The 12,835-nt window shown below is 40.7% G+C and overlaps 1 protein-coding gene across 2 annotated transcripts in view; it reads right to left on the reverse strand.

Moving 5' to 3' along the window:
• Positions 1 to 12,835, reverse strand: part of prex1 (phosphatidylinositol-3,4,5-trisphosphate-dependent Rac exchange factor 1) — a 145,463-nt gene that overhangs the window by 89,523 nt on the left and 43,105 nt on the right. For both annotated transcript variants that reach the window (XM_069179353.1, XM_069179352.1), the window contains exons 3-4: positions 8,873 to 8,995; positions 1,289 to 1,393 (exon numbers count right to left, since the gene is read on the reverse strand). In XM_069179353.1, coding sequence (XP_069035454.1) covers positions 1,289 to 1,393; positions 8,873 to 8,995 — 228 coding nt within the window. The remainder of the gene's footprint in view (positions 1 to 1,288; positions 1,394 to 8,872; positions 8,996 to 12,835) is intronic.

Below are 12,835 nucleotides of genomic sequence, written 5' to 3' on the forward strand. Positions count from 1 at the left end.
CTATTGCTATCGAGTACTGAGGTTTCAGTACTGCAAGATCTGCATGAGTTTATTTTACTTGGGGTAGTAAAACTGCCAAAGCGGTACAATCTGGAAAACATCTCAATATTAACCCAAACATTTTACAGACACAAAAATATTACTTTTGCAGTTGTCCACAAATTGCAGCTGACAGAGACCAAAAAGGGGTTCTAATATTTTTAGAAATACACTGCATGTTACTGCAGCACTTTGCCATGATGCACTTGTAGTGTTCACATGGATGTAATGTGAAATGTGCAACACACACACTAGACTCCTCCATACCCTGCAAAGACAGTAAACCTGGTGTCGAAAAAGGAGCTGCACCTCACAAGTCTCTTGCTGTTGTTGCCCGAAAAGCAGCAAGCACCCACTTGAACACATAATTCCTGAGCAAGAATCCAGCCACATCAAAGAACACCTAGTTCAGCACTGCATTGCCATATTCCACTCTCAATTGTAAGGAAAATCATGAAATGATGTCCATCTGATGGAAGAGTTAATGTCAATTCTGAAGTTGCGATCGTCGAGACAGAGAAGCAGCACGGAAGAACAATTTTTCATTCACACAACATTTTGCCAGGAAGTGCACATAGGCCAATTTCAAAATCTTCACTTGTGGAAGCCCCCGGCACATCCCAAGAAGACAGCCTATTATGATGAACAGACCTATTGAAAAGCTGTCCAGGTATCATGAATATCCATTACAGAAATATCTGAAGTCCTTCAAAAGACCATAGGACCTCTTCATACACTCTCCAGATTTCAGTTTTATTACTGCAGATGTCTAGTTGATGTGAAAGAATGGACCACTTTATTTTTCAGGTTTCATCATTTTTGAAGCATATCATCTAAACCAAAATCCAAGGCTCTTAATTTGTGTATATTCCAGCGCACGTTATCTTCCGTGTTACGCAGACTATGACACAGAGGAAACGTGCTTACTGCATTTGATCAGCACCAATAAACAAAGCCTGAGGAGTGAAGAATTTCTCTCCGCTGTGAAGAACTGAATGGGTTTCCTTGATTTCTTTCCACACCCCAAGGATTCAGACAGCCAAGCTTCAGCTCAAGGTGCTAAATCGCCCCAGTCAATACCACCCTCACCCCTGCCGGCACGATAACTGAATAATCTAATCACGGCCAAACTGGGTCTCTTAGAGTGCATCGGCTTTTTCCCCCAACATGACAGTGGGAAACAAAACGAAAACGTCGACTGAAAAAAAGAGTGAATAAAATAAGACTGAAATGGAAAAAAAAAACTTACCAGCAGGAAGGTTCTGACTTCTGGAACCTTATTGAGCTCCATTAGGAGCCGTAAGGCTTTTTCATGGTTACTGCAGTACTCTTCATAGACACAAAAGCGGTCTTTCTGTAACAAGAAGGAGATTAAGGTCACTGTCAGGTCTTTGTGACACTCTTCAGTCTGTGTGTCACTTCTCAAGAAACCACTCTAAAGAAACACAGCTTAAACACAAAGTTCAAATAAATAGCATGATTAGATGAAAGATGTTTATATAGACTGGACTTCTAGTTATGGGTTATCAAATGTATTTTCTCCTTAAGAAAAGGCTAAATTAGACTATAGGACACAAATGGTAAGTCCACGTTTTCAGAATTAATTGCAAACCAATTAACCTCCACCACAGACCTCTCTTTAGAAGAAGAAGTAGCCAAATCAAAGTTAGACACAGATTCTCAGTGCAGAAGTGAAACATATTGATTATATCAGATTTCTGGACCCTCGACAGATATGAAATATATAAGATTCTGCTGTGGGACATCTGAAAATAGGGAACAACTCACAGAGCCATCACACTTTATATTGTGGCAAAACAGATCTGAAATCCTGCAAGACCGTACTTTAGAGCAAAGTGAAGCTAAACCCTGTGAACAATCAATACTAGATTATTGAGATGAATGCAAGGAATCACTGTGAAGCACTTTACAATAACTGGGCATTATGCTGTTCAGAGAAAACAAAAAGATGGGTAAACTGTAAAGTGGTGATGAAAAGAACGATAATGGGTGACCTCGGATCCCAGGACTGGAAGAAATAGTAGCTATGGTCGGTGCTTGATGTATTTTCCAAAAAAAATGCTCTCATTTAATGTCTCTTAAAATCAGATTTGTTGTCAAGGAGTGTGAATTCTATAATTCATTTTTCTGAAGAAAAAACAATAACTATACCTTGCTAATTCCTGAAAGATTCTATATTTTACATTCTGAATGCAATTTTAATCTAAAATGAAAATTAACAGCCATCAAGAGAGAGATAATAAATTAAAAATGTTTCAGAGCATACATGTCAGGTAGCACATGTTTGAATCTGTTCTGAATCAGATTTTACCAGAATGATATTTAGCAAACTAAACTGTAGAATAATTGAATAGACTAATATCCATTCATCTGTATCACGCGATACACTACAGTGTATCAAATGCGTTAGACATTTGGCACTGGAAAGTATCAAAGAATCAGTTACATTAGGTTCAGTGCAATATTCCATTATCTCACGTTCACACAATAGCAAAATATTTCTCTGTGTTTCTGTAATAAACACTGTCCAAGGATAAGAAGCATTTCACGAGGAAGAGCTTTCACATGTGAAAGATAAAGCACTTCCTGCTTTATCTTTCTGCTGGAACATCTGTCCTGACATATGTCCTAAACCAAGGTCCATTAAAAATTAAAAGAGCACCAGATCAAGCTGTTTAAATTAACAGATAAGAAAATACTTTTCCCAAGTGCAGATCCATATGAATCCAACACTGATATATCCAGCCCTGTCTGTATGATAAAATGAAGCTTTATAACTTAATGTAGGGTATGACACCACCATAATAACCATCTCAGCTATAACAGTTATCATACTTAAGATAATTACAGCTCTAAATATACACACACATGCGCAATCATTTTTGTAAAAAACTCTCTGTAAAAAACACTTCTTGATTTAGCATAACAGTCAATTCAAACGTACATTTTTGCTGTTTTATTATGACCTTTAGTTATGACTGGTTTAACTAAAATTGATCACTTTTCCACAATTAAGACATTTTTGCATCAAGTGTTTTCAGTATTTTCAGTATTGACCTGTTTTGCTACATTTTTTCTGCTACATTTTTACTATTTATTAAGAGATACAAAGTAATGAAAACGCACAATTTGAATTGCAGGTCGTTAGAATATTTCCACAGTGTTTGCAGATTGTCTTTATTAGACATCATTCATTTGTGTGTGGGGGAAGATATAAGGTATTTTATTTAGGACAATGGCACTCTTCAGTGCTTGTGACTTTGTTACAAAGACCAACAGTTTCAGGCTTCAGATGTTGTACTAACGGGCAGCAGTGAAAAACTAAGTGTAGGACTTAAAACACAGAGATATGACGTTAGCAAAGCTGCCTACTTCTGTGTGATTCCAACCACACTTTCCATATTTTGTAACCTTTGAAAGGTAAGGAAATTATGCTTTACGTTTCAGAAGAAAGGCAAGCTAAGAAGATCAGGAAATGAAGGTGGCTGAGGAAAGAGATGAAAAGGCTTTTTTATTTCTTCTTGGAGAAAAATCTCAGGCTGAGATGAAAGGCGCTCTTTACTTGCATAATCCACCCAGACAGACATTGCAAGTCAAAAGATGGACTGAAATATATCTGCCGCCACAGCATGGATATTGAGCCAAAATTCAGTGTGTGGTTTCCCAAGTAAGTCACAGATTTTAGACATGGTTTTGACAGCAAGATATCCCTTTAACCTGAACTTAACAAATTCACCTGAACGGGGCATTTGTTTTTTTGAGAAATTGCTATAAAATGTCCTGAAGGACTGACGAAACAGAAACCTTGAAATTATGCCGAAAATAGCACAAAGAATGTGTTTGTGCTTTTCAACAAATGTTTGCTTCCACATGCTCTTGAGTTGCTTAACTCAGATACTTTGCAGCTATTTTCAAATAAATTGGAGTAGTACTGTAGCTCACAAAAAGCATACTTATATTCTCCACAATAAAGCCTATATACTACTGGGACTGGTGGTATAGGTCAGGCTATTTTTACAAACAGGACTGATATTAATGTTCTGCATGTAATGTCTCCTTAAAACACGCGAACCAAGTTCACTTTGGGGGCATTCAAGTCTTTACATGAAAAGTGGTAGCATTTTGGAAAGTTGAAAAAGAATGCAATTATTGAAAAATCCTAAGGGGTTGGAAACGTTCTTCAACAAGCCAAGTAAAACTCTAAAAATAATCATACTTAGAACTTCACAAAAAAAAGCCATAAATAAAAGCAAAATGTACATGGCAACAGCTTAAAATTATCAAAGGAAGCAAGTAAACGCATCTTCCCCTATGTAAACACCATAATATAATTCCTAAACTCAACTAGAACATCTATTTTTTATATATTTCGTCCTTTTTAAAATCCCAAATTAATAAATGCAAATCACTGAGCAACATAATGACTTTAGCTTTCAGCAACTGCTAACATCATTAATTGAAACTAATTCATATTTCATTGCTCTGGTGTCCATGAATGTTTTCCCCCTATGTCAGATGAAGAGAAAATCTTTAGATTTTATCTTATAAAAAAGATGCATATAACTTAAATCCGTACGAAGTAAAGGCAAACGACCGCGATGTGTTGGAGGACAGAAAGCAAACAAACGTGTGAAGTATTTATAAGCAGCTACTTAAGTCTACAACAAAAGAAACCGGAGGCCACTCTATTAGGAATGTGGTGAATTAAGCCCAGACTCCTTCTCCTGATAGAAAATAGATCATCTCTGGAATTATATTAAAGAGTCAATTAAGTATAAAGCATCAGCTCCACTGGGAATTTTCTCAAAGGATGGGTCAAGGGGCAGAGACAACAGACGGATACAATTAATCCAGAAGGGGTGTCATCACTCAGATTGGAGCACCTGGCCACAGATTGCAGGTTGTGATAGCTTTGGAGTGTGGAACTGTTCCCAGACAGCCCTCTGATCCTGTTTCCCCAGCAGATGAAGATGTAATCAGACACTGACCCGCTCCAAACAATATGAGAACAGGCGTCGGCTGACGGGCCAATCAACAGAGAGTAAGGCAGGGCTATGGAGCGGACCGGGGCGCGCTGTGAACAGTGGGATTGCATCACAAGGTCAATGCGCCATATCAGGATTCCTGGGAGTCAAACCCTGCTGTTGCTCTCCCAGTGGAATCAATACTGCATGGTGTAACAAATAAGGGAACAATATGGCAAAGCTATTCTGCCATATGCCACACTGTCTGGGTTAGACTGCGCTGAACTGACCAGCATATGTACATTATACGCTTTAACTGGGGCACACACAAGTCACAAGGCATATATTTTTTAGACTAGAGCAGAGCCTCCCTCACCAAGCCTGTTTCTCATTTTATCTGAGCTCTCTGGTGAAATGATACATATTGGCATTCAGAAAGGTTAACAACAGTGGGAAGCCAACCCACAAAGTATTGTTACACATAGAGGTTTGATTGCGGAGCTGGGCCAATATGTGAGTAGCAAAGGAACAAGTTGAGGTTCATTACACACTAGAGAAATAGAACAAAAGAACATTTTAGCTTCTTTCACACACCCAGAGGTGGTCATCTTTCTACTTTCAGTGTGACATTTACAACTATTTCTGTCACTGGTAAATACAGACAATCTCAGGATATGTGGGGAACATTCCCTACTCTCATGAACAGTAGGGACATAAATGATCATGTAGTCATGGGCTAAGTTTATCATCTTAGCTAAAGGACTGCACCTCCAACAGAGAAGTGTCCCTGTTCATCATACTGGGCTGGTGGACTAGACATTCTGGTCTATAGGCACCATTTGCAGGTCCACCAGTTCCTCTAACAGCAACAACCTCATGTGTCAACTTCTCAGATCAGAATTCAACTACAGTTGAAAAACTACAGTATGTACATTCTGAAACCCAAAAGGATTATGGACTTGGTCATAATGTATTGACCAGTATGAATTAATGGAGAGAAAATGTATAAATCTTTATTCTCTATTGGATTTTAAAGTAGACATTAATAAAGTACATGTATTTATAAGGGTGCGAACTGAATTTACTGAAATGTATTGGGATAAGCTCCGGCTCCGCTGTGATCCTCCATTAGATAAAGATGGATGGACAAACACCTTACTGTGACATACAGTATATGTGTATATGGGTCACAGACATCAGTTCTTTAAGGACTCGTCTTTGAGCCACTAAAAGTTCAAACTAATCAGTAAATTCTGTTTTGGTTTCTTTCAAAACCTATCTAGCAGGATAAGAAGCAGCAGTAACGCTACCAGTGACACATGAGGGACGGAGCAGTGGCACTGATCTAAGGATCTGAGCCTGTGGATGTTGAAGGTTGTCGGTTCAATTCCTGCAGCTGGCAGAGGAATCCTACTCCATTGGGCCCCTGAGCAAGGCCCTTAGCCCTAACTGCTCCAGGGGTGCCCAGGGGTGCCCAGGGGTGTCCAGGGTATAAATGGCTGGCCCCAAGCTTCTCTCTCCCTGTATGTGTGCCTGTGTGTTTCATGGAGAGCAAGCTAAGGTATGTGAAAAGACAAACTCCTAATGCAAGAAATTGTATATGGCTAATAAAGTGATCTTATCTTATATGGAGCTTCCACCTGATTCCATTAACCCTGGGGCTATTTTTAAATACAGAACTGAATGATTTGTAATTGTGCCCAGAAACAGTGATGCATTCAAAAATTATACTGTGAGAAAAACTTTTTACTGGGGGAGTTCCCCCATTATACATGAAAAGGCCACAGAATTGGAGGTTTGCAGAATTCTGCCTGCTAAGTATAAGCAGCTGCAGATTCAATCTGTAAGGCATTAGTAGGCAGATCATCTGCAAAAGATTCCCATACCAATTTCAGGGCCAGATGACAGAGTGAAAAAGTTATCCTCCTCTTTCACCAAGTATTTACCTTGCTTCCTTTTAACCAAGGGCCTCTTATCTGTCTGTCTTCATGCGATCCTGTCTGGACTGCCCTTTGTGTCTCTATGTTTGCCCTTGTTCATTAAACTTCTCCTGCTAACACACCAGCCGAGCTGGTTTTGCAAAGGAAGCCATTGCTTGCAATCTGGTGGGCATTAAAAAGAGGCCGTAACTTTCATGCTCCACCGTAGACACCATCAGTCCCACCACTGAGACAAACCGATGGTTGGAGATCACTCACAGACTAACCCAGCTAGCTTTCCCTCACAGGAGCTCAAGACACATGCTGCAGAATGCCTGCCTGTTCTTCTCTGTGCTTGGCGCTCCTGTGCTGGAAATTGGGACACAATCATGGGCCTTTTGCTATTGGGATGCCAGTACTGGTGGGAAGGCAGATGTAGAAAGCCACCCACCCCAGCCTGCCCTCACATGGACAGACACCGGTTCACATGACCAGAAGCATAGGAAATGAAGATGAAAGACACATGGAGGACACGCCCCCCTTCCCAAGCACCTTTGTGCTGGTTTATATTTGCTCACTGGCCACCTCACTAAAAAAACCCTGATCCCAGCAATGTCCAGTGAAGCAGAGACCATCCCTGGCTGCAGACGTCAGGGTTGTGCAGTGGATTAAGAATCCAGTGGACACTTTCAGCCTAATCCTCCCAGGCACTGCTGGAGATGGGAAATAAACAATTATCCTGAATTATCAGTCATTTTTGTGAGTATTATTTTAGGATGTCCACTTGTCTTTTATGTAATGTATAATTATGCGGAATTATTGTCTTTTAGGGCTATGGTAAAATCAAATCCAAAAACATGAGGGGAAAAGGGAATTTTACTTTTCCCTCAACTGTGTCTTGTTGCATTAAAACAAAGATAAATCCACACTCCCTCCCATCTCTCCTATGCCTACGTAACTGGAGCCTGAACTCTTCCTGCTTCTAGAATCTTGTCACCTAGCAACGCCAAGCATTACGATCACATTATTTACTATAGATCTTCTAAAATAAATATCAGCCTTAAAGGGACAACACTATAAACATCATGCAACCTGCGACATTATATTTTAAGTGAATATTTAGACCAGTGGCCTACACACATTCAACATACCAGCAAATCTTTAATGTAAAATAATTGTTTAATTTACTGTTTCATCTCCATGAATTTAAATACTAATAGTCATTTCTTTCTTCTGCACAGTGAAATGACGTTTATTAGCAATTCAAATATGCAGGCATTACCAAGCACACCATGATATTCGCAGTTAATGAATATGGCCCCCTTATTGTTTTTCTAAATGTCAACCCACTTCCTTTACTGGACTGAACAGATGCAAAAACCACAGTTTACGACTTAAATGTTAGAGATTATGAACGTAACTCTGACCAGTCACAACTCCGTTCTTATCTTTTGTCAGAGACTTTTGTCTGAGAAAGAGCATTTTAGAAAGTCACATTTGATCAAATATTCCTGTCATTCTCAAAACTGCTACTGAAAAATGCCATTTCTGGTTTGAGAGGAAATTAGGATGAATCAAAATTCTGGCTTCTGAACGAAAAAAGTATTTGTCACTTCAGGAAATGACTTGCACTCGTGAAAACCTTCTTGTCGTGTTCGTTTTCAGCATTTTGATTTATTCTTGTCATGTTGTGTGCTGACAGTCGATGAGGATGCCCTCTTCCCACATGACAGTGCAGATAGTTGTGCATGGAGAAGCTCACACATTGCCATGGTAAAACTAACAAGGGTTTTGGGTGTGATGGAGGCAGTGGGGGGGTGGGGCATTATGGAAATCAACAGTATGCCCACATTTGGCTGAAAAACACCCCAGGGTATAGGGAAGGGTTAAGTTGCTTTCACAGGGGCTGTATGAAGACGTTATACTCACAAACTTGAGGAAAACTTGGCCCAGTTCATGCTGTGGCTGTGGTTCTGGCTGTAAACTGGACTCCAGGGCTGCCAAGACCTCTTTGTGAACTTCCAGAATGTCCTCGATGTTGGAAAACAGAATCTTGTATGATAAGGGTGAGAGAGAGAAAAACAGGCTGCTTGTGAGATGCTATTTCTTTCATTAAAAAAAAACATTTCATGGCAGCTCACACCAATGGAACTCAGCTTTTCCGGTTTCTTAAAAAAAGCTCAAAGCTCCCAGTAACATGGTACAATGATTGGACTGTTTCCCCATCTGGTCTCTCCCTGAGATACCGTGCCATAAATCCCATACCATCTCATTAATATTGATGCTGCTGCGGTTTAAAGGCAGCCCATAGTTCTCTTCAACTGCGCAGTATTGTCCCCCTTTCTCCATACATAACTGTACATCAGTGTCCTCTCTAGTGTACTGCAGTACAGTTTTAAAAAGAACCTCTGCTTGCTTCACTGGGGGGAAGCCGTCTCAGTTTAGCCTCTGAAACTCGTCAGGCCTCATGTGAGAGTGCTTCCGGTTGACAAGGATAGCAACAGCATACAGCAGACGAACGTCTCACATAAAATCTAGCAATCTGTAGTTTATGAGCAGGTATGACTACTTCAGCCTGCAGCTACTGGCTTTGATTCCCCCACAACTGGAATTACATTACGTCTTTCAAGGCCGCACGGTGTGGTTAATGGCACGAGACGACTGACCTGAACACAAGCCACAATTTGCCCTCCAGTATGTTTTTTCTGCTGTGCCTTTTTTCTCTGGTTGTCTACAGTGTGGTATTTAGCTAATAGCTCATGCCCAATGTTTAGAATACATTTTATAGCTAAGTTGACTTCCTGCTGAAAAGCAAATTGACCGTATGATTCATGAAGATGTGAACTGTTTCAATGATTTAGGGTTAAATAAAACATCAAATCTTGTAAGCGCCTAATATGAAATGCTTGCCACTGGCTGTCTCTACATGTGTGTGCCTGCAACATTCTGTGATGATACAGTTCTTCTCCACATGCGAAAGAACAGCCAAACCTCAGCTGTATATACAAAACAAATATGCTGTTCACTATGCAAACACTATTTCATCTCTTTGATACAAATGACTCTTTAGAAGAATACGTAGGCACTGCTAAACTGAAGGATCTTGTGTCTGACGTATTATAACCAGCAATGAGGTCATCTGTTCCGCCCAGAAAACTTAGGACAACATTCCATCCCATCTGGATTGAGTTAGAACATATAACACTGCTTTATCTTTTACAGACAATAATCTGGAAATCAGTACGCTGGTGTGTTTTCCTTTGGTGTACTGTCCATGAAGATGTCCAAGATATTTGAATGCTTCTGTTTTGGTATAAGACAATCCTTGCACATGCCATAAACATTAAATTCATTCATCCATTTCATTCATTATTCTTTATTGCCACACAACAATAGTTGGTGGAATTTGCTTTCTGTACAACAAAAAAGACAACTGATGAGACATACATACAACATATTGTAGAGAAAACCGGTTCAGGGACGCCAAATATGTAATCATAGTGGCTCTCTGAAGGCACCAGTTCTGTAGGGTTTGGGCATTTACTGAGACAATTATTAATTGTAGCAGTAAATCACAAAGTTGATTCTTTTGATGGCTTTAGAATCCAACCATGCGATATAACTCAAACAACGCACACACACAGGTACTAATACACGAGGATACATTTATTAATACATAGAATATGCATATAAACCTAACAGATCTTATCGAGAGGGTTATCAGAATACAAAAGATATATATTCAATCAGTTACAAAGTGTTACACATATCAAGAGGAAATACGTTCAGTATATCATTCATTAAGACCGTTTCGTAAAGTGAACTTGGTTACAACTTCTACATTAGATACTCAAACAAGTACATAACTCTTAGGAATTAAATTGATATCAACTGGTTGGGATAACAATTGAATTCTCGAGCTGTAATGCATTGAAGTTGAATACTCATCCAATCTCTGGGGATTCAGATCTCCTGCGGGCACAAAGAAACAGTTGCAGGCTGTTGCTGTCCAATCCGCGCTCTCTGGCTCCGTGCCAGGCTGTGCTGTGCGGCTTGCGACGGTGCGCTGCTGATGCTCACTGACCGGCTAGTTAGTATTGCCTTTAACTAGCAAAGTTTGTGCACAGGAGAAAAGATGACTGTGGGTCCCAGCAAGTCAGGAAGAGGACCAGTTCGTTTATGATGAAGAGCTAGTTCTGAATAGCAAATCAGCTGTCCACAGTTCCGACCTGTTCACGAGGCCTGCTGCTGGTTACTCTCTGGCAACCTCCACTCTAGACTCTTAGAACAAAGGAAAGTTCTGGCACTCGGACACACTGGCCGTTCCGTGGTTGTCCAGGCTGAGTCTCAGGATGGTCAGGAGGCGCGCTGTGAGAATGTCCTGCCCTTGGGAGCCTTCTGCTCCTGGGCCGTCCTGCCCTGGAATTCTCCTGTTGAATCTTGTTGAATCTGAATCTGAATCTTGTTGAATCTCCCAGGCTCTCTGTGTTGCCTGTTTTTACCTGGAGGAACTTCAGCTCATTGATTGGCTGAAAGTTCCATGGGCATCAGAGTCCCACGTGGGTTACTCGGCCCTACCAGTCCCTGATTGGTTGATCAAGGTGAGATATGAGTCACTTAGTCCTGACACTTAGTAATGCAGTCCAGATGTCCAACTCGCACTCCCTAGACAGATAGGCACCAATGGATGACCATTGATCATGATAGCCAGGCTTAGCTAAATGCATCCCCCTTTGGGAGCTGTCCTTGGACCTTAAATCACCTTGCATGAATGGTTTCTCTGTGGCTGCACCACAGAGATGAACAGAGAAATGAGGCCTAATTTGGGAAAGCTCAGAAACACTTAATTCTGCCTTATTATTAAGCCTCGCCACTACATATCCCCCCTTTTTGAAGGTCACGAGGTCCTGAGGCGTTGTTGCCTTCAAAACAAAACAGAGTTAAGTGATGTCCCTTGCCATTAGAACATTAACCTTAAATGTCCACATTACTCCTCGAGAATTCATACCGGAACCAGCATTGGATACAAACAGGATGAATAACATCTGGAGTATGTATAAACACGGTAGGAGACACTATCTCAGTCTAGGAATTACACATCAGGAAGTTCACTGTCAATATCTGATACCTCTGTGGTAGATATTTGGGGAGAAGTCACTTCCTTTCTTTTGACATGCTACCTTTGACTCATTCATGCTACCCAGAGTACATCTTGATGTGAGACTACATCATTCAGAGTACACTGTCAGTCATGATCCAGCTACCTGGCAGTAGTGTTACAATAACACCAGTTCCTGTTCCCAGCCCCCCGATAAACCACAACACCTGTGTTGGGTATCTGCTAGGGTGATTTGGAGGTTTGTTCCATTAAAGCAAACTCAACTACCTGTACCTCTTCAGGGCTTACTGTTTCTTGGATTTCTATCCAATTCAATAGTGTGGCACCTGAAGGCATCCATGACCTCAAGTTTGGTCTTATGTTGTCTGGTTCCAGACCGTACAGTGTTAAGTTACCATGCTGTACTATGGCCTCCTCGGGAACTTACAGGAAAACTATTGGTTAGGTAGTTGCATTGTGGTAGCTGTATCATACCTGTCACAAGTCACAGTGTCTGTTAAATGTGGTGTGCTGACCAGCCATTTACTTCCCACCTGCTCTTCATGGGGTTCATTAACCTCCCTCTGCCCATTAGTAGCTTTACCCCCTTCATTGGTGAATCGTTTAGACACAGCCAATGGATAGCTTTGGTAGCCATACCCATCTCAAGATTTGGAACCGAATTCAATCTTGGATTGCCTTCTGGGTGAGCTATGAGCGATGGGGTTAATGTCACATACTCCTCTACTGAGAAGAGTGGAATCAAGTGGGTTGGGATTTGTGCCGTGGTTAGA

Source organism: Lepisosteus oculatus, chromosome 16 (genome assembly GCF_040954835.1).
Source record: "Lepisosteus oculatus isolate fLepOcu1 chromosome 16, fLepOcu1.hap2, whole genome shotgun sequence".
NCBI classification, from domain to species: domain Eukaryota; kingdom Metazoa; phylum Chordata; class Actinopteri; order Semionotiformes; family Lepisosteidae; genus Lepisosteus; species Lepisosteus oculatus.